The sequence below is a fragment of the Equus quagga genome, chromosome 19 (genome assembly GCF_021613505.1).
Source record: "Equus quagga isolate Etosha38 chromosome 19, UCLA_HA_Equagga_1.0, whole genome shotgun sequence".
In the NCBI taxonomy this organism is placed as follows: Eukaryota; Metazoa; Chordata; class Mammalia; order Perissodactyla; family Equidae; genus Equus; species Equus quagga.
The window spans coordinates 45,525,939-45,548,018 of NC_060285.1; the positions used below are offsets into that span (position 1 = coordinate 45,525,939).

The 22,080-nt window shown below is 44.1% G+C and overlaps 1 protein-coding gene across 1 annotated transcript in view; it reads right to left on the minus strand.

Annotated features, from left to right (window-relative positions):
- TPH2 (tryptophan hydroxylase 2) overlaps positions 1-22,080 on the minus strand; it is a 115,320-nt gene that overhangs the window by 64,207 nt on the left and 29,033 nt on the right. Inside the window, exons 6-7 of the mRNA XM_046646621.1 lie at positions 20,158-20,354; positions 16,238-16,373 (exon numbers count right to left, since the gene is read on the minus strand). Of these exons, the coding sequence (XP_046502577.1) occupies positions 16,238-16,373; positions 20,158-20,354 (333 nt within the window). The remainder of the gene's footprint in view (positions 1-16,237; positions 16,374-20,157; positions 20,355-22,080) is intronic.

The window sequence follows — 22,080 nt, forward strand, 5'->3', positions numbered from 1 at the left end:
AGGACCTGGGTTTCAGGCACGAGTCCTCAGGCCCTTCTGCTGAAGCACATGGACACAGCAGCCTCCTGTGCGCACGACACGGGGCGAGGCCCTTCCCCTTCTCTCTCCCAACGAAGTAGGATTGCCTCCTCTGTCGAAAGGGGCAGGCTAAGAGCAGCCTGACAGGGTCAAAGGAGAGGGTGGGCTCCTAACAAGCCTGGCAACTGGACCAAAGACTGGATGGGACAGCACAGCACTAGACCGTCCAAGAGGCACACACTGTAATTAGGGTTCCGGCAAGGCAAAACCACCAAACTGAAGTAAGACAATGTTGCACAGAATCTGTAATCAGAAAACCAAGAAAGAAGCCATTCAACTTAGGCACACATATACGTTTTGAGTTTTTCTGTTAAGTGTTACTGTTTAACGTAGAATAGTGGTTAATCCCATAGATTCTGACAATAGTCCCTGAGTGCAAATTCTGACTCCCCAACTTACCAGCTGTGTGGCCTTGGGAAGTTACTTAACCTTTCTGTGCCTCAGTTTCCTCATCCATAAACTCAGAATAATAATAGTAACAACTCAGATGGTTTTTGTATTAAATAAAGTTCATCCACATACAACACAAAACAGTGCCTGGCACGTAGTAGTCGATACACATTTGCTACTAACGGTAAAAAACGTTGTTGCATCTGCTGCTGCTGCTGTTGTTGAAGTTATCGATGTTGGAGGATAGAAGGGAGGGATGACGACATTTTCAGGTCTTAGGGCCTTTAACATCTTAATTGGGCCTGAGTGTCGCCTAAACCAAACTTATCCAGAGGGAGATGATGGCTGCTAAGCTGCAGTGTGAATTCTGGGTGAAAATGCAGGAAAGGGAGGCCAGATGGAACTGGCATTCTGAAAACATGCCGTTTTCTGAGAATTGCTGGTGGAAATGCGGTTCTGCAATCCTGAACAGCAAAACACGATCCTAGAGCCCTGGAAGAAGCCAGTTGGTTGCGCAGAAGCTTGGCACGAGCCCGCTGGGGGCCCCGTGGGAGGCAGCAGGTTTAAGCTCCGCAGAGCTCATAGGAATGAAGGTTGGCCTCTGGCTCATCTTCCTGGCCCTGCAGCACCGCCTCGCACAGGCTTGCCTTCAGCAGAGCCCAGTGCTAAAGATGCCCACGATGGCCAGGGCTTAAGGGGGACAGGTGCACAGACCCCGAATCTCTCAGCCAGCAGCCAGGAGGGAACGTTGGGAAGCAAAGATCCTATTTTCGTCTCATTACAGACGTAGAGAGGCATCTGTTGGATGAAGAGAGGGGCAGCCAGCCTTGCTCATAACTTTGAAAGCCTCAGTCTTCACCTGCTGATATTGTTGCTTAACAAACGAGGATTAATGTCCGAGTCACAAGAAAAGGACATCTTCTGCCAGTTTTAGAGAGGGTTCTGTTCTAATAAGCAAGGGCTGAGCATAAAATTCATCTACTTTACTTAGAAACAGATGCATAATATTGTCAGAAATAATTCAGTTTTATTTTTCTAGTAAAATTGACACACAACAGCAATTATAAGGAAAATCACCTGACTGCAAAGCTTTTTTTAAACTTTCAAATAGTTGTATTTAAAAGTAACGTTAATTGCACCTAAAATGTTCAATTGTGACAAGAAAGATTTTCCTTAACGCAAACACATTTAGTTGTATTATGGCAATAAACGTTACAATATTAGCCAATGGTGTCATGAATTATGCCCTAATGGGCAAAGTTTGCTCTTTGATTTGAAAAGTGACACACCAAGAAAGAGCAGAACACACACTCACATCAGTACGTGCAAATCACCTGTCATCCCAGCGCAGCCTGAATCTGGAACGCCCTGACTGAAGAAGCTAATACTATGCTGTGCCCAGTCTTCTGTGTAGACAGGAGGAACACCTAAGAAAATAGGGTCTTCTTGCCCATCCTCCTCCATTTCTGAGACCTCAGTCAGTCCACACAGCTGCTAAAGGAAAGTGCACAATTTGGCCCCAAGAGAATACAGTGTTATTAACCAGTATTTCTTATTAAAGAGCTCTGCATTTCTAAGATACCACTAGCAACCGGGTATCTTAGACATAATTGTCTAAGATAGACAAATATATTTATGTCTATAGACATAATTGCAAATCATATACACAAATATATGTGCATATCAAATTCAGTTAGCAACAATTCAACATACACCTAACAGAAAACACATTCAAGAAGTCTGTAGGCACTTAAGACTGGAGAACACCGACCCCCAGAGGAAGTGCCCATGGAAGAAAAGTGAAACAAGCTAAAGCAGGACTAGATTGGAGTGGGCTACCTTCTGAGAACCAAAAGCCTAGTGTCAGAGACCAGACCCAGCCAAACCCCAGCAGGGCAGAGGGATGTCTCTCCCTCCAACCCACTTCTCTCTCTGGGTATGCCCAAGACTTTCCCAAACTGAATCACCACCACCCCCTCCAGCAAGAAGCTTCCAGAGAAAAATCCAGAGATGGTTCCACCTCTCTGATCCACCCTTCTCCCTGGAGGAGGAGTGCCGCCCACTTCAGACATGGACAGCACACCCACCTGTGCAACAGTCCCTAACGGACCTGAACCGATGCTTGGCTGAAGTTGCCAATCTTATAGAACTTCTTCTCATGTAATATCTTAAACAGTTCAAGTATAATTTAGAACACATCACAAAGTGACATGACTTTTTAAGCTAGGTCAATGGCTTTCTCACCTTTTAGGTGAGACGATATTTACGGTTAGTTACCCAAAATGGGAGAAAATGTCCTTTTTTTAGCACCATGTGAAGTGCAGTTGGGTCTCTCTCTTTTTCTTTCCTCCCCCTCCTTCTCTTGTTTTAATAAGGCAGAAGTAGAGACCACTTCGCATCTCCTTTTGCTCCTCTTCTTCAGCTTCACAGTAAATAACTACTTTCTTCTGAAACTGTTTCTATCCCAAAAACAAAACACATGAGCAACATAAATTGGCCTTATTGGGTGTGATTTGAAGAGAAGGCTATCCTTGTTGCTTTAATTGGTGTCTACAATTCCATGAACTATCAAAGATTCATGACTTTGCCTGAAGACATTGAACATACAAAAATAGCTTATTCACAGAGGAGTGTCCAGCGTCAGCCCCTGAAATCAGAGTAAAGCAATTGGGGTGAGTGGAGGACACTCACCAATATAGGGGCACAGCCCTGCAGAAAGAGGCCCTACTACCACACATGGTGTGTCTGAGCTCCCCAGCGCTCCTTTCCTCCACAGATCTCAGGCTGAGTCTAGGCCTCAGAGTCTCTCCCAGGGCAGCAGTGCTACTCATGGTTTCAGCCCTCTTTGGACTCAGTTTTCACTTTATATGCCAGGTTTGGGTATCCACTCCAACCTCAGTCTATTTTCCTCTTCCTGTGTTGCCTTTGCCAACTGGCCTTGAGTTAATTATCATTTTCCAAAGGAGACTGGCACACAAACAGATAATTACCATGCAGTGTTGTAGGTGCTAAGTCAGTCCAAGGGCTATGGGAACATCTCTCTCTGCCTGGAAAAGTCTTGAGAGAGAAAGCTGCAACCGGACCTTAATCCTAGAGAATTAAAGGATTTTACCAGAACCCTTCCAGATGGAATGAGCCACTTGTGCAAACGGATGGAGGCATGAACCAGAGGCTTCTGGAGATGATGATAAGTCCAGTGTGGCTGGAGCGTAAGGTTTTGAAGGGGGCAGAAAGAGAAGCGGAAGACGAGGTTTGATGTGATCAGACTTTTTTCCCTATACGTAACAGGGAACCAACAGAAGTTAAACAGGGAAATGCTGTACTCAGACCTGTGTTTTAGAAAGGAAATAAAGTCTACAGATTGCTTCTAGGAGGAAGGAGCACAATAATTGGCAGACAGAGCAGCAACACTAACATGACCTGTCAAATGTCTCATTTTTGAACAGTGGTTCTCACTGGGGGTGATGTTGCCTTCCAGGAGACATTTGACAATGTCTGGAGACATCTTTGGTTGTCACATCTGGCAGTGATGAAAGGGTGCTCTTGACATCTATTGGAGAGAGGCCAGGGATGCTGCTAAACCTCCTACAATGCATAGGACAGCCCCCACAGTAAAGAATTACCTGGCCCAAAATATTAATAGTGCCAAGGTTGAGAAAGCCTATTCTAAAAGAAGATAAGTGGGCCAGAGGGCGCGATATGATACAGATCACAATGAACTTCCCAGAGAGACAAAGAGGAGACCAGGAGATTGTGAGGCTTCTCGAATTTTTCTTCTACCTCTATCCACATGCCAGGTGATGCTCACACACCCGTTTAACTTGGAGCTCTACATCTTTCCTCTCATTTCACTGAGTGAGAGGGATGCTATTATTGGAATAACCTTGAATTTGACCCAACTGATTTTTTTTAAAGGAAATCATTTGCAAACTCCAATCCTCAATTAGTGACAAAGTTGCTTGCAATCTCATCTGAGCAAGGCCTACAGCTATGCAACAATGAAATGCAGAACCACTGCCTTGGGCACTGCTCAAAGAAAGAGAAAGAATATCTCCCACTTCTGGCAGAATCAGTGACCTTTCAATCCAGGTAGAAGCACATGAAAAAGCAACCCCTCCCAAGAAAGCTGGGAGTCACTGATGCTTCAGGACTTTCTCTATCGCCCTCCAGGCCTGACAACTTTCCCTAGGGAACCAACCCAATCTGCCATCGCTTTTTAAATTCAAGTCTTATTATCTGGCCAGATTTACAGAAGCCAGAGTCCTTAAAATGTAAAATCCAAAAACATACCAAAGACATATTTAAAATCCACTGTGTGTTGAAAGCTTCAATATAGAAACACATTTTACCCAGACTGAAAAGGAAAATAAAATTCTCTTTTCAGATGGTGTCTCTTTGCTGTCTTCACTCTCATTTCTACCTGCATCTTCAGGGCTCACCTTCGTCTGATTAGCGCTGCCTCCACTACAGCAGTTCAGCAACCGAAGGCAGTTATCTGGAAGCAGAGTACGTGCAGCAGATGCAGTGGCCAAGTTGAACTTCACAAGTTGGAGACTCTGCCCTCTTGTTGGTTTTCAACTCAGGAAATGGATTTCATTACAAAGACAATGCCTGTGAAAGTGCACAGGCAGGAAACAGCACTCCCAGTTTAGTGTCCCAAAGAGTCAAACCATGTGGCTAGGAAGGGACTTATTGATGAGGATCAAGGCTACCCCAGGGAGAAAAGCCCAAGGCATCCTGGTCTACATACCCATCTATATCACCCTTCCAGGAAGCATAGGACGTCCTGACCCGATCCATCTGATTCTTAGCCAAAGTTATACAACCACCCAATAGCCAGACCCCACCTTCACTGATAGCATTTTAATGACTTTTTTAGATAATCTCTCCTTTGTCTTGTAAAGAAATAACTTACATACCTATGCCTTATAAATTTAGCCCTGCCCTCAACCCATGTTTGCAGCTCTTCCCTGCCCATGGGTCCTGTCCCCATGCTACTCCATGCTATTCTCTGAATAAAAGAGCACTACTATCAGACCTTGAGAGTCCAAGAAATCTTTCTTTCAACTCTTCAGCTTGCCAAGACTGCATCATTTCTCCTGGTGGCTAGTATGGGGATCTTGCCTCATCAGCCTGTGAGCTTCAGTTCTTGTAAGTGCCCTTTTCTTCTTTGTGCCTTCCTCTTTTTCAAAGGTGGATATAAATTCATTTTTTCATCAGGAACCTTCTCAGACAGCTGTTTATGAATCCACATTTGCTTCCCATGGCTACTCTATGGGGCAAATCATAGCATTCAGCTCAAAGAGAATCAGTACCTTAAGCCTGAGGGTGATGAAGAATGAACTAATCCATTCCTTCCTTATCCTATCTCTAATATATAAATTTTACATGGGCACGGGTCAATCACTTAAGTCATTAGGATGGTCGCCAATCTCCAAGACTCCCATGTCAGGTTTCTTTTCCTAAGGCTGGATTGGGATACCTCCCTATGGCTCCTGACCACACTCCAAACAATGGGAAAGACCCAATTGGGACTCCAGTTCAAGAAAAGTACCAAACTCTAATCCTTGGTTGAGTATGGGAACCCCTTCTTCAGAGAAGAGCTCCAGGAGGCAATTCAGTAGAATGTCCCCCAGACTGGCAGAAAATTCTTCACTGTTTTTCTCTATTCTTCTTTTATCTCTAGGACCATTCACCAGGCACCTATTACTGCCAGGCATAATAGGGAAGGTATACAAGGGATACAATGCAGTGGGACGCCCCCATCACCCTTTGCTATAGGAACCCTATTGGGGGAACAATGGGTAGGACACTGCTCTAGGTTCAGGGGGGATTTTTCAAGGTAATGGACCCATTTCTTTCATCTCTTACAGTTATAGTGGCCATTTTGGTGTCCTTTTGAGCATTGCAACTGAGAAACAAAGAAATCTTTAAAGAGTCAAAGTCTCCACCCCTGGGAGCCCCAACTTTGAGTTCCCGGGCCTGATCACCCCAGTAACACCAAGTTGGGTGCCCTCTCTTGCCGGTTGGCTCGTCAAGTGTTTTAGGCCCCTACTGAATCAGTTATGAGGAAAGAAGACCTGTGATTTATTCTGTGAACTGTCCTTCTGGGGTTGTGTTCCTCAGCAAGGGAACTGTTGTGTGACCCTTATCTTGATATCCCTCAGGAAGAGACCGTGAGAGCAAGACCTTTCTTTGTTTCATTTGTCACCTCCCCTGTTGTCACCAAGTCGAGGTTAAGTTCAGGTTGGACCTGAGCAGAATCTGGACCTTCTGTAAAATTGAAAACTTAAACTTTTTGCCAGGTACTTAACTCTCAACCCCAGCACTGGGAGCCCCAGCCCCTAGCCAGCTCCAGGCCTTTGCCTCTTGCCTCCCTGGCTCACCTTGTGCTGGTTCAGGGACTAAGTGCCCCAGCTGAGCAGGACTTGATTAAATTTTATAACTATATTGATGCTTACAATTGGGCTCTGCACCCTTCTCTATCCCACTGTCAGTTGGACACCAACTTCACTGCCATGGGGAAGGCCCCAAGCATCCCCAAAGACTCACCACTCAGGTGCATTCTAACTAATTGGAAACACTTTCAATTGGATGGATTATGCCCCAGAAATTCCATCTGGGAGAAAACCTGAGGGGTTTCTCTGTGCCTTTGTGATGTAATTGGACAGGTAGATCAATCTATAACATCATTTGAGTTACAATCCAGTTTCTGAGAAGTCAAGAGCAACTGTCCTTGGAAAATCCTTGTAAGGCTGGAAAGCAGCTCTAGAGGCAGTTCAGGTTCCACTCATTTCCCTCATCTTGAAGAGCTTGCAAATCTTCTGGGGAATATCTAGCCCATCACTAATTCCTAAGACTGAAAGGAAAAAACATAAGTGTGCCCTTGTCAAAAAATCTAGCATCTTAAATGTCTTCTCCACAAACATTATTAAAAGGCTCAAAAAGAAATTTGGATCCATAGCTGATGAGCTTTGGCAGTAATTTTTAAAACAATAGCTGTGGAGATTCTGTGTATGTGTGTCTATATGTATGTTATATGTGTGTAGTATTTTACCTCCAGATGGTATGGCCAAGTTTAATTGGCTTAAGGTAAGCACTTACATAAATTCTAAATGTAGTAAAAAACTAACCCATATCTTTCAAGTTAACATAATACAGATTAATCTTTGGTAAATGAAAGTTTGCTTAAGTTTGTTGGTTTGATTGAAATAGGCATGTCCTTAGCGTTGTCAGTATTTGGATATGATGCAGACATGCAGCCTAGGTTTACTAGTCAAATAAGCTTGTGTTGTCTGTTACAAATTTGTGAGCAAAATAATAGCTTTAAAGAATAGCCAATTTTGTCTAATGTCTCATGAGGTTTTCTTGGGTAATCTGAACATAATTGTTGGAAACAAATGATTTAAATAGATTAAAATGGGTAAGAGTTTGTGGGTACAATAATTGTTTTATGGTCTGTATACTTCGGGAAAAAACAGCTTCCAAATTCTTTTTGGTAACTTAAAACTTTAGAGTTTTGCCAAGTTAAGTTAAACGAGAAAAACCTGTTGAGGATCTGGGTCATTTTTGGATAGAATGGAACACTGAAACATTATTGTTAAATGTATCTAAGTTTATCTACTTTTGCTTTCTTACTGAAGAGAGGCTAAAGGATTTTTGAGTCTATTAGTAAACATACCTGTGTTTTATTACTCTGAAGTAGTATGTTTTCTGAAAATTATGAAAAGTATTTAGAATGCTGATATAAAAGACAGTTCATAATTGCTTAGATTTAAAGTTTTTACTAGGGTCTAAAATTCTAATTAATATATGTAATTAAAGCTACTAAAAATAAGGAAAACAGCTCTGTATACAAGAAAAGTAAAATGTATGTTTTCAGTAAAGAGGGTATAAAGAGTGGCAGTATTTTTGTTTGTTGGGTTAAGAAAGATAAATTTGTCCTAAAGTACTAGAAGTGAAGAAAGCAAGCATGGGACAAATTCTGAAGGCAAAAAGAAAGTTGTAGACGGTTTGTGAAAGAAAAGTTCTGAAGTGAGTTTCATGCCTGGTCAAGTTGGCTAAGATTAAAGTAAATCCAATTAAGTAAATGAATTTTAATGTTAAAAATAAGCTGGCACAAAAATTAAAATTTAGTTTTCTCTCAAAGGGTACTTTTCTTGAAATTTTGGTCTGCTCTAAATCTACCTAAAAGCCAGAAAATCTATGTTTCACTAAAATAATTTCGTATGTGCAGAAAGAGGTCTCTCTTAAGATTTTTTGACTGTTTTAACTGTTCTTGACTGTTTCTGTTGTCACTTTGAATAGATACCTGAGCATTGTTTCACAGGGAGTGTTGTTTCCTATTTGAACAAGTGTTTTAAAACTTTTTGATATTTTTGACAAACTTCTCCCTCAAAAAAATATTCAAGTCCTGAATAAAGGCTTTCTTTTGACCTGGTAGAAAGAAGAAAATTTCTATGAGAATTTTCAGAGGTCCCCAAGACTTCTCAAAGAAATTTGTTCTCTCTTCCTATAAGGAGGAAAATACTAAACTTATTAGGCTTATTTGGTGTATTAAATTACATGGGAAGCATTGTCAAATAAGTGATGATAAACTCTCTTAGGTGGTATTATGTGGATAAATGTTATTGATATAAATGGTTTAAAATTATATAACATTCTTAAAGTTCTGATCTGTCCCGATTGTCAGCCATAATTTTAGTTATTATCTTAAAGTGTTGTTTGTCACAGAAGTGGCCAAGTTTCTTTGTCAATTGCCCTTTTGTGTCTTTTGTCATTTGCAGATAGTCATTGTTTTACTCTGATGCTTTTTGCCTTTGCAAATATGTTTCATCTCCAGAGAAATTCATGGAAAGAATTCTGACACAAGATTCTAAAATACAGGTTCCTGATAAGCTTTCAGATGGTAAAACTGAGCTGGGTAAGAAATTAAAGAATTCTAACAGAGAAACTGATGACCTCATAAATCTGCTAACAGAAGATTAAGACCAAGAATCGATTATACAGGACCATATGAACTAATGAGCATGGTTATAATTGTTTATGACTTTTGTTTGAAATATTATTGAGTTTTTGATATTTTGTTTTGTTTTCTCAGATTTAAGGAAATCTTTTTCTCTTTTCTCTTATGCTAACTATGACTTATAGCAATTTGGTGAAATTATACCTTTGTGAGCAGAACTGAAACATTTATCTTTGTCTCCCTATCTGATCCCTCCAGAATTTAGAAACTCAGTGAGTGAGTGAGTATGGTTACTTCATGGCAATATAGTTATTTGCATAAGTTCAATAAGAATCTGTTCTTCTTATAACAGGACACATTTGGAAACCTAGGTTATATTACCAAGGCTTTGACTGGAATGTCATATTTGAGAGAAACATACAGACTCAGATATGACAATACAGCCTTTGAGGAATAAGGTTGACTTTCTGGAATAAAGCCACTTGGAAATATTGGCCTGGTACCTTGTTTACAGAGATTCCAGCAATCTTACCTGGTAAGTAAGGAGTCTCACTTATCTGTCAGGTGCAGGGAACCTTGAAATAGTTTGGGGGACCTCAAAAAGAGAGGAATCCATCCCAATCTGTACATACTGTAGGCAAAACCTGATGGCAAGTCCTTGGCTGGGCTGTTCCGGCCTCAAGAGGCCTTTAAAGTTCAATCTGAGTTTTCTCGTAAAAAATTCCAGCAAAGCAGATTTAAAAGAGTGTATATGATCAATTGCTATTCTTGCTGCATGTAAGTAAATACTTGGGCCAAGTTTTTTTTTTTTTTTAAAGATTGGCACCTGAGCTACCAACTGTTGCCAATCTTCTTTTTTTTTTCCCAAATCCCCCCAGTCGTATATTCTAGTTGTGGGTCCCTCTAGTTGTGGCATGTGGGACGCTGCCTCAACATGGCCTGATGAGTGGTGCCATGTCCATGCCCAGGATCCGAATCCTGGGCCGCCAAAGCAGAGTGCACGAACTTAACCACTCAGCCACGGGGCTGGCCCCTGGACCAAGTTTTATTGAAACTACACTTATTTTGAAAATCAGTTCATCTTAATTTGGCTATCTTTTGTAAAAATGAGAGTGTTTTAGAGAGAAAAATTACATTTCAGTAGAATGTATAGTACACATTCATGGATATTACATTCTAGCTCTTCTCTTCCACAAGATTCATCTATTACTGATCATAAAGTCTCCTTGTGGCCATCCGTCTCTGATACCTGGAAGCTCCCTGGCCACATTCAAGCCTTTTCCTTCAACTCTACTGCCTAAATGCTAACTAAATTTGCCTTGCCACAGATGGATCATAAACAACAAGTTACACACACACAGGATGGACTATATCAAATTTGGGATGAATGTATTTGGCTCACTCCTACTAGTGGTCAACTCAGTCAAAAGGCCACTCTATGTTGGGAACAAACCAATCACACTTGTGATACGTGGCCTAATAGCACCTGACCTATGGGACAAATTCTCCATTATAAGTGTTCTCATACAATAGCCTTAAGAAATACTGATTGGTTTGGGACTGACTGGGATAGACGGCCCAGTATACATTGGTTAGCCCCTAATGGCACTCAGTGGTTATGTGGCTCCAACTTATGGCCTTGGCTGCCACCTGGATGGATTGGACGAAGCACTCTAGGCGTCATCTGGATGCAAGGTAGAACTACATTTACTACATCTCTTACTGCTAACCTACCCAACCTATGACAATGCTGGACCCCTTCTGCCTTCCAGTGGTGTGATCACCTTGCCTCAATTTTCCTTCCCCATTTAGGGATCAAAAGTATGATCTTGCACATGGAAGCCCTAAACAAATTTACCACGAAGGCATTAAACAATACATAACATAGCCTTTCACTGCTTGATTTAGAAGTATTCCAAATGTGTAAGGCAGTCCTCCAAAACTGAATGGCACTGGATGTCTTGACAGCAGCACAGGGAGGCACTTGTGCCATTATAAAAACCGAACATTGTGTCTATATTCCTGACTACCATGAAAATATCTCTGGCTTCCTATCTGATATGAGCCACCAAATTAAACCCATGTCTGACCCCACCCTATCCCTAAATGATTAGTTGGACTCCTGGTCAGGACCAGGTCTCTGGACTACTATCAAAGTCTTATTCATTGGGTTAATCATATTGTTTGTATTTCTTAGCATAATTTGTTGTCTATTTCATTGTTTCTCTTTCACATGTAAACAAAGTTTCAGCTCCTGGACCACTTCTCATCAAATGATCTCCTTCTCTGTATACTTTGTCAGCCTTGGACTCCACAGGCATAACTTTCCAGTTCACTAACTTCCTGCCTATACCCCTATGGCCCCATTTAGGGACAGCTCTACGACCTTGTACAGCTGGAAGTAGTTACAGAAGATTGACCATCGTCCATGTCCCCAAAGGATTTGGGGGCCAAATGGGTTCAGGGGGGATTTTATGACAAGGATCAAAGCTGCTCCAGGGAGAAAAGCTCAAGATGTCCTGCCCTACATACTGATCTATATCATCCTCTGGGAAGTATTGGATGTCCTGACCTGATCTGATCTGATTCTTACCCAAAGTTATAGGACCACCCAATAGCCAGACCCTACCTGCACTGATACCATTTTAATGACTTTTCTACATAATCTTTCTTTTGTCTTGTAAAGAAATAACTCACATACCTATGGCTTATAAATTTAGCCCTGCCCTCAACCCATGTTTGCAGCTCTTCACTGCCCATGGGTCCTGTCCCCATGCTACTCCAAGCTATTCTCTGAATAAAAGAGCAGTACTATGAGACCTTGAGAGTCCAAGAGATCTTTCTTTCAACTCCTTGGCTCACTGAGTGTGCATCACTTAGGATTTTGCAATACTTGAGGATTAAAGGATCTTTACAGAGAATTTTGTCTGCATAACGCATTTCTGGAAGGATGCAATGGAAACTGGTATCAGTGGTCACCTCTGGGGAAGAAGTGGCTGTCAGGGAGCAGACGAGGGAAAGGAAGTCACTGTTCACAGTGTACCCTTTCATAAACTTTGAATTCGAAATCATGTACAGGCATCACCTATTCATAAAATAATAGTAATTTAAAAATCAAATGTTTTATAATATAAAACCCACTCAAAAAGAAGAGCCTGCTTGGGGCTGACCTGATGGGTCAGTGGTGAAGTTTGCACACTCTGCTTCAGCAGCCCGGGGCTCACAGGTTCAGATCCAGGGCACAGACCCAGCACCACTCATCAAGCCATGCCGTGGTGGCATCCCACATAAAATGGAGGAAGACTGGCATAGATGTTAGCTCAGGGCGAATCTTCCTCACCGAAAAAAAAAAAAAAAAAGAGCCTGCAGAAACAATCCCAAGTTAGTGAATTGCAAGTTCCCACCCTCTGGCAGTCTCCTCATGTCTGTGTGGTCATAGGTGTCAGGGAAGAAGAAAACACTCAGGTCTACAGCGGGACCTTTAAATTCACTTCTGAACTCCCAACCCTTGTTTCCAGCTTCCAGGGCCTTCTCCACCTGGAGGGCCCACCCATGGGCACCTAAAAGACAACATGCCGCAAACCCAAGCCCTCCTCTTCTCTCCCTCTCTCCTTCCCTCTTCCCTCCAAGCCAGATCCTCCTCCAATATTCTCCGTTATTATTAGAAAAAACTACCCATTCAGCTTCCCAATCTAAAAACCTTAGCATTACCTTAGGGACGCCCCCCCCCCCACCTCCTCACCCCCATTAGAGTTGCCAAATATTGTTAATCCCACCTTGGTGATGTTTTTCACATAGGTGCCCTCTTGTCCTATCCCATGGACCTTTTCTAGTTTAACGCCTTATAAACTACATTCCTGCACTGGAATGTGAGCTCCCAGGCTGGTTTTCCAGCTGTTTCCTTCTCCACACTTCTCCAGCCCCCACCCCATCATCTTTCTCAAATACAATTTATCTGACCATGTTTAAGAAACTTGGATAGCTCTCTATTGCCTAGAGAATTAAGCCCAAATATCCTGATTTGACAAATGACCATTTACATCACAAACTGAAAAAATATTTCCTCCCTAACATTTACCCTGTGCTCTGGCCACTCTGGTGCCACAAGCCTTGCTCCTTTGTGCCCCCTGCATGCCTCACAACCTTGCACTTGTCACTTCCTTGTCTTGAAAGCATTCCCTTCCCTCCACACCCCACCTTGTCCAAAAAAGGAATTCCTGTATGCCCTCCTAGACTTGCAGTCAGTTTACACCTTCTCTGGAAAGCCTTTCAGGACTGCCCTCTGCCCTCCGCTAACACTTTGTACACACCCCGTTATAACCCTAGCCACAGTCTTTCACAATTATTTATGTTTCTCTCTCTCTCCTGCCAGAATGCGAGCTGCTTTAAAAAACAGCTGCTATGTTTTATTTATCTTTGACTCCACTGCACCTCCCTGCTAGCATTGCACGTAAATGTTTGCTGAATGAATTGGCTGAAAGTACTTTGGTAAAAATGTAACACATTATCCCCAAATTTTATAGACCTCTGTGGCTACAATCTCATTTCTTTGCCCTCTCTCTGCATACCTATTGGCACGCCAGCCCAGGTCTCAGGAGGGCCAGTTATTCAAAGGGAACTAACAAAGTGCCTGCTGTTTGTAAACCCTCTGGGCTAGATTTAGAGATTGCCTTTCTTACTCTGACAATGCTCCTTTGAGCGCTTACTCCACTCTCAGTAGCATTTCTTTTCCAAATGTCTTGAGCCCTATAAGTAACCATGTTTACCCTGAAAACACTTTCAGGGAAGCTGAAAGGAGCTAAAAACCATGCAGTGGGCCTGAGGCCCTGCCCCCTCCCTGGTCTGTGGGCCTCCTGCCTGCCTGGGAGGAGGAGGAGGGGCCCCCACAGCAGCTCTGACCTGGGCTCACTCCACAGTCAGCTACTTGACTGCGGAACCTCTGCTCCCCCAGTGAAGAGCATGGCAGCCCATCAGCCACAAGAGTATTCTAGTAAAACAGCATCATAAGCAAAATGATAACCCCAGTGGCCTGAAAAACAGTGGGTAACAAATAAGGGTAGGATTAGGGGTAGGCACTCATTTGAACAGAGCCAAAAGGGCAGAGACCCAGTGACAGCTCCCAACTTCAGGGTCTCTTCTCCTCTTGGTTCTGCTCCTCCAGAGCAGAGGCTGCTCTGATGACTCATCCCAGAAGAGCGGCATCCGTCACTCTTCACTGCCTCGGTCTGCTCTGTCTTCACAGCACTTGCAGCACGTCCCAGCACTTGTACCTGATCCCACATTCCCCAACCATCTGTTTGTGTGCTGACCCTTGTCTCCCACGCATCCAGGAGGGCAGGGGCCTTGTCTTGTTCCCAAACAATTCAAGCAAATAGTAGTCTCCCAATAAATATCGATTCTTTTTTTTTTTAAGCATACAGGCGCTGGGCAGGTGGTATAGTGCTTAAGTTTGCTCACTCCACCTCGGTGGCCCGGGGTTTGTGGGTTTGGATCCTGGGTGCGGACCTGCACACCGCTCAAGCCATGCTGTGGTGGCATCCCACATACAAAATAGAGGAAGACTGTCATGGATGCTAGCTCAGAACCAACCTGCCTCACCACACGCACACACAAAAAAAGCATACAAAGAAGTATTCAGGGCACTGCTTTCAAGTAGATTACAATTTCAGCGAAGATGTAAGCCCCAAGTTTAAAACGTTAAAAGTTCACATGATTAAATACATGTAACAGATGGACAATAAGAAGAGTAAGTGGCAGATTTTCTGAGGAAGGAGTGATTGTGCACAAGATGGCAAGAGAATGTTTCCCAGAGAAGAGAGAAGTGGCATCTGTCTTGAAGGCAGTGGAAAATTCAGTGAGTTCAGGACCAGGGGCCAGAGTGTCCCACACTAGGAGACTGTACAATCCCGTGTGTGATCAAGCCGAATTAGCCACACATGCTTGTTCACAGCTTACCCACTGCTCTCCACCCAATCTTCTGTCCCTCACCTCGGCCCACCTATTGTCCAGGAGAGAGAATATAAAAGTCCCAAAGACGGATTCTTTCAAGGAGAGCTGACAGAGCCAAGAAGAATCACAAACCCCACATAATCTAGAGGTAGTGGGCAGGACTGGAGGAGTGTTCAAGAAACAAGACAGTAGGGAGAGCACAGCACAGAGTCTGAGTCTGAGGTGATGAAAGAGACTAAAGAAGAAGGGAGCAATCACAGAGTCACCGCACTGTGTGCACGTGAAGCTCCTCAACACGAGAGAAGCCGCCTGTGCAGGGGCCCATGTGCCCCGCCTGTGCGCCGACGTGCACTTTAACCCTGCACCTGCGTGTCCTCATCAGTAAACACAGACATGGCAACTGTGCCTGCGCCACAGGGCTGCTGTGGGGACTGAATGAGCAGCTGCGTGCCCGGCTTGTAGGGTTACCCGTTTTATTAGAATTTTGGTGTGAGCCCAGCTTCTTTAAATGCAACATTGTCCTAATGGTCCATATGGATCATGGCTTTATAAAAGTTACACATTAGTTAGGGAGTAATACTATCAACAGTCTGGCCAAAGCAGAGGGTTCAGTGTTGGGATAAAGTTAGAGACCAGCTGGAGCAAGGATATTAGAGACCCCACATTCCCAGCTGGGGATCTGATCTTTCATTGGGCCCTGGCTTCCTTAGGTGAGTGCTGGGGCTCTCACTGGCCAGAAAGACAAAATTGCTATGGAGGTAAAAGAGGGCCAGAGCCACTTTCACACAAAGTGAGCACTGACCACTTGACAGTGTGGGTGCTCGTCCCGCCTGGGCTTCCAGTAGGGGTACTCACGGTTCCGGGGTGTAGAGGGGGTCCGAGCTGTGCCGCACGTACTGAGTGCAGTGGAACACTCTGTAGGCCAGTCCTGCCAGGAAGTCTCGTGGGCTCAGGTACCCAGCCACAGGCCTCACTGCGAAGCCAGACCTTTCTACAGGGGCAACAGAAAGAGCCAGCTAAATATTAACCCTGTGAGACTTGAGGGCCCAAGCAGGGCGTCCTGTTATTTATAAGGATGTTCTAGAAACAAAGTGATCAAGGTCCTAACACTCTTGATGATTGAATGACATATACTGTTCACAGCTAGCATGTTTACAAACTTCTGATTACTAAAATACACTCGTAGGGTTTCCAGGGGAACATGACATACACTAAAATGGACAGAAAGGTGAAAAGAAAATTTAAGAATTTAAATTCAGAAGCCAAATGAGAATCAAAAAGCTCAAATACACAGGAGAAGATTACAATCTAAAGTGATGCTTGCAACATAATACCTGGTGTCTTTTTAAGTGACACACCTAGGTAGGGATCCATTCTGCCATATGCGTTCAGTTAACACACAGCTAATTCACTAGCATCCTGGAATCAGTTCACACTACAGTTTTCTATTGTCAATACACCTAACTCCTTCATTCTGTAGTGCTGTTTTCTGTGATATTATGAAAACCTTCATATTAATTACTGCAATTTGAACAAGTACACTAAAACTGTACATGCCCTATTTGTCTATGGAAAGAGGAGACACAGTAAGCAGACTACAGTAAAATCTGTGAACTCTCCCTACACTGCTAACTCAGGCAGGCTATGGGCATCCGTACTCTCAGCTTAAGGACTACCTAATGCTTCCTTCTTGTGAAGGCCCAGAAAATTCACAAGGGGATGGCTCCTCTTATCTCTGACACCTGCCCTGTAACAGCGCCCATGCGGAAAGCCTCAGCTGACTAGGAGAGTCCCTCAAGACCGTTAGAATGGGTTTGAAAGGCAAGAACTGATTCCACTTATAAAACAAGCCTGTCCTGGGAGTTCTGGTATCTACATGGAAATAACCCCGTTCTCAGGCCTCCTCAGACCCATCATCTCAGCAGTGTTATGTTCATTCCACCAAAAGCTTTCACTTTGGATTTTTCCCCACTGAATATCATAAAGATAGGTGTATTTTCTTCTGTTTTATTTTATGTCAATTAAGCCAGTATTTCCCACATGTGGGACATGAAGGGTGGTACACAGAGGAACATTCTTTATTTTAATAGTTTTGTATTTTATTTTTATATGAATTTTTTTAAATATATATAACTATTGGGCCCAGCCCTGTGGCCGAGTGGTTAAAGTTCTGCACACTCCACTTCAGCAGCCTGACTTCACGAGTTCAGATCCTGGGTGCGGACCTGCTCCACACACCAGCCAGGCTGTGGAGGGACCCACATACAAAACAGAGGAAGATTGGCACAGATGTTAGCTCAGGGACAATCTTCCTCACAAAAAATAATAATAAATAAAATACGTAACTATCATGTAAAGAACTTTGAATTTGTGGATATCATTGCCTAAAAAGTTTCCTTTTTAAATAAATTAGGTATTTTAAAGGTAAGTCAGTTAAAAGAAATAAAAACACAAACATTTACATTGTGCTTGTTCTGTGCCAATGAATGATGCAAAATGAGCTTCCCCGTATCTGGTTCACCAAGGGTTGTGAAAAACAACAACAACAACAATAATAATAGTAATGATAACTAAGACTCAGCTATGCTTAATGTGTGTCAAGCAATAATAAGGGCAGATATTTGTGAGGCAGATAAAATTATTATCTCCATTTGCAGGGAAGAAACTGAGGAACAGAGAAGTTAAGGTACATCCTCTAAGGTCACACAGGTAGGAACTGGTAGAGTGGGAACTCAGTCCCAGGCATTCTGGATCCAGAATCATGCTATACCATACATACAACCTTTCGTAAAAATATTAAGTTGAAAGACAGATATGACAAAAATACAGAGTCAGTATTCTAATTACTGGGGTTTGAGAAACAATAAGGCAAAAAGCAATCCCAATATATGAGCAATCAAGCCCCTGGTAAATATATAGTATGCACACAGCTCCACGGGAGGCACAGAGGATGTGCCATCACGGGGCCATCAGGGACAACTTAACTAGTTCAGCATCGACATGAGGCCTTTTGCAGTTAGGCGCTAAATGATACTGATTCGTGGTTCTCCATCTCTTTCCCTCAATAACAAATGTCCACATGGGAGGCCCTCCCAGTGTGCTAGGTGTGGTTCTTGGGATACAAGCTGTCACACCATGCCAGCTCTCCTGAGACGCACATGATCCGGAATGAAAGCAGAGCATGGAGAGGTCATGACGGCTGCTGCTACACACAGGATTCAGAGGAGGCAGGACTTGCTCTGAGTCTCGAAGAGGAGACAGAATTTGGGTAGGGGGAGAAGGGAGGACTTTCAAGCACGGGGCAGAGCCTCGTGTGGGAGCCACAGAGCAAGAGGGTCTGTGCAGCTCGGCCGGGCAGGAGGCTCGGCAGGCCGGGCAGGGCTTTGAACTGACGCTGAAGTCCAGAGCTTCAGCGGATGAACCAGACGGCAGCAAACTACAGCCTGTGGTTCAAACTCAGATTGCCACCTGTTTTTGTACACCACCATGAGCTAAGAATAGTTTTTACGTTTTTTAATGGTCACATCTAAATGTCTATATAAGTACCTACATAATTGCCTCAATTTTGCCACTTGGCCAGAAAGCCTAAAATATTTACTATCTGGCCTTTTACAGGAAAAAAAGTTTGTCCACCTCAGTATAAACAAAGGGGAGCCACTGATAGCTTCTGAGCAGAGATCCAGGAAGGCTGTGGTGCTTTAGGAAGCTTCATGTGGGAACAGTGGGCAGGACAGTAGACGGGAGGAGACACAGACGTCAAGGTTGTTAAACGGTGGGACCTCAGTGTGAGTGGTGGCAGCGGGATGGGAAGAAAAGGACAGGTTCACGAGGGTCACAAAGTTAGAAGCAGTAACACTTGCAGACTGTGGTAAGCTGAATAATGGCCCTCACGAGATGTCCACCTGAACCTTAAATGTGTCCCTTATGTGGCAACATGGACTTGGCAGATGTGATTAATTAAGGGTCTTGAGAAAGGGAGGTGATCTTGGATTATTCTTTTGGGGCTGATATAACCACAAGGGCCCTTAAAAGAGGGAGGCAGGAGGGTTCGAGTCAGAGAAGGAGATGTGACAAGAGGCTGGAGTGATGTATGGAAGGGGCCATGAGTCAAGGAATGCAGGTAGACTCTGGAAGCTGCAAAAGGCGAGAAACAAGCCTCCAGAAGGAACACAGCCCTGCCAAGACCTTGATTTTAGACTCCTGATCACCAGCGTAAGATAACACACTCGTGTCGTTTTAAGTCGCTACATTTGTGGTAATGTGTTACAGCAGCCATAGGAAACTCACACAAAGACTAACTAAGTACGGGGGGTGGGGCAGGGATTCAGAGGAGGAGTCCTTAGAGGCTGGGGAACACAGCAGCACCGGCAGAGACAGACAGCCGGGAGAACGCCAGTTCCAGGAAGGGTGGCAGACAGCCGGCTTCCGCTTTTAGAACTGTCCAGCTCGAAACAGAGGAAGAGAGAGCACCGAGCAGAGAAACTGGGACTCGACCACAGTGAGGAGCAGAGGAGGAAGTGGGGCCACCAGGAGACTTGGCCTTCTCCCACTCCCACAGGAGCCCTAAGTTTTCCCAACTGCTGTCCCAGGAGGGCCAGTGAGGAGAGTGACCACACAGAGAACATGAACTCGAGGTGACCCTGTGCTTTGTCTTGTTCACTACTACAGCGTCATCACCCCCCTTTTTCTGGAAAAAAGGGTGTTGCTGCATTGTGTGTCCTTGGAAGGCAAACGAGGATGTTGATGGGGGAAAGGCAGGCTGCGTGAGGCCTCACCTTTCAGAAACATGGAGACGTCTTCCAGCTGAGGCACGTTGTCCTCCCTGTAGCCGCAGTATTTGGTCAGCAGAGGGAAGTTTTTCAGATACTCCTGGCAAGCGTGGGTGGGATAGAGTCTGGAGAGCTCCCGGAACACAACGCCCCACGTTTTCGTTTCTTCCTCTGTGTACTCCACCCGGGGAATGGGCTGACCACTAGGAGGGAGAGAAGACAAGAGAATGAATCTACCTCTGGGTCACTGGGTTAAGTGTCCACACCTGTCGCAAGTCAGATTCTTATAAAGTGGGACATCTGAGTGTCTAAAAGGACCCCATTAAGTATCATTGTTAAAGTAAATTCTAACCTTCTAACTGTGTGTGTGTGTGTGCATTTGGACTTCCATATAAATGATTTGATCAAGTTATACCTTCACACATCCTCATGGAAATTTGACAAGATTTATGTTCTTTCACTGAGATCAGTAACAAGTAAGAGTTCTGGGTTGGAAAGAACTGGTTTGGGTACAAAGCTATGCTTGGACCTTTTCTGCAATCACCTAACAACAGTAATAAACGGATATAATCTCTTAAAAATAAAATTGCCTCTGGGTTCTCTTTGTCCCTTGTTGGGAACTCACCCCAATCGCTAAGTGTAATTTTGAGATTATTTGTTTAGTGAGAATAATATCTGGGAAATACAAAAGACTATGCTAATTTTAAAAGTGAGAGTTTCGCAGACTGCAAAGTACAAGCACTTGTTACACACCATGCCAAGACGCACACACATCAAGGTCTCTCAGGCTAGGAGAGGAGTCAGCCCTTTTTTCTGTAAAGGGCCAGAAAGTAAATATTTCAGGCTTGTGCGCCACATGGTCTGTCGCAACTGTTCAGTTCTGCCATTGTATCTTGAAGGCAGCCACGGACAATGTGAAAACAAGGGAACCTCTCTGTGCTCTCACAAAACTTCCTCTATGAAAACAGGCAGTGGGCCGGATTTGGCCCACGGGCAGTAGTGTGCTGGCACCTGACGAGCACATTGACAGGTGCTGCTGGACTGGGTGGTCAGGGAAAGCTTCCTGGAGAAGCTGAAACTTAAGCTGAGCCTTGCTGGCCAGGTATGATCTGCAGGTTCCCAGACAGAAAGGGTAGGAAGAAATGCTGCTCTAACAGCAGCCAGGAGCCATGGGCAAGGAACGTAGCTCCTGGTGCAACCCGGAGCAAGGAGACAAAGAGGAAGATGGACCTGTGCTGTGCAAACTACTGCTTGAGGGACCAAAATCTGAATTTAGCCTCTGATTAAAATACCTATTTTGAACGTGAAATTAGGGTTTGAGAAAACCTCTCAGGACACACTCAGCATCCACCTGCAGCACTGCCCCCCACCCACCCTGGCCACTCGTCAGAGATTCAGTCAACAAATATACACACGCAACGTATGATGTTCCAAATATATACACAGAAAACTAGGAGTTCTGCTCCAGCCATCTCCACAGGCAGCGAGCGCCGCCCCGGGCTGCTGCGGCTGCGGAGCACCTTCAACAAGCGGGTCATGCGGGAGCACCCCCAGGGCAGCGAGAAACGGAAGGAGGACAACGCGGGGTAGGGCAGCAAACAGACCCAGCGCCCCCAGCCTGCGGGTGTTCCTATCAAAAAGCTTCCTGTCTGAAGTTCAGGTCCAAATGTGGTCCCACTGCCCCAAATTATTTCTATTTAACAAAACATGAGCTGCAGCACTTGAGGGATGTGGGAACAACACACATACAAGCAGGAGCAGAAATGAGCCCTCGCTCTCTCTGAGCGCCGAGGCTAGGCTCATCCAAACCCAGTTAGAATGGGATTAGCGTGGCTTAAATTTGGCTGTGGATAACAAATAAAAAATTACAACCTGGCAAACATTTACTAAGAATTTCAAGACCTGCTAAGCATCTGTGATGAATCTAGA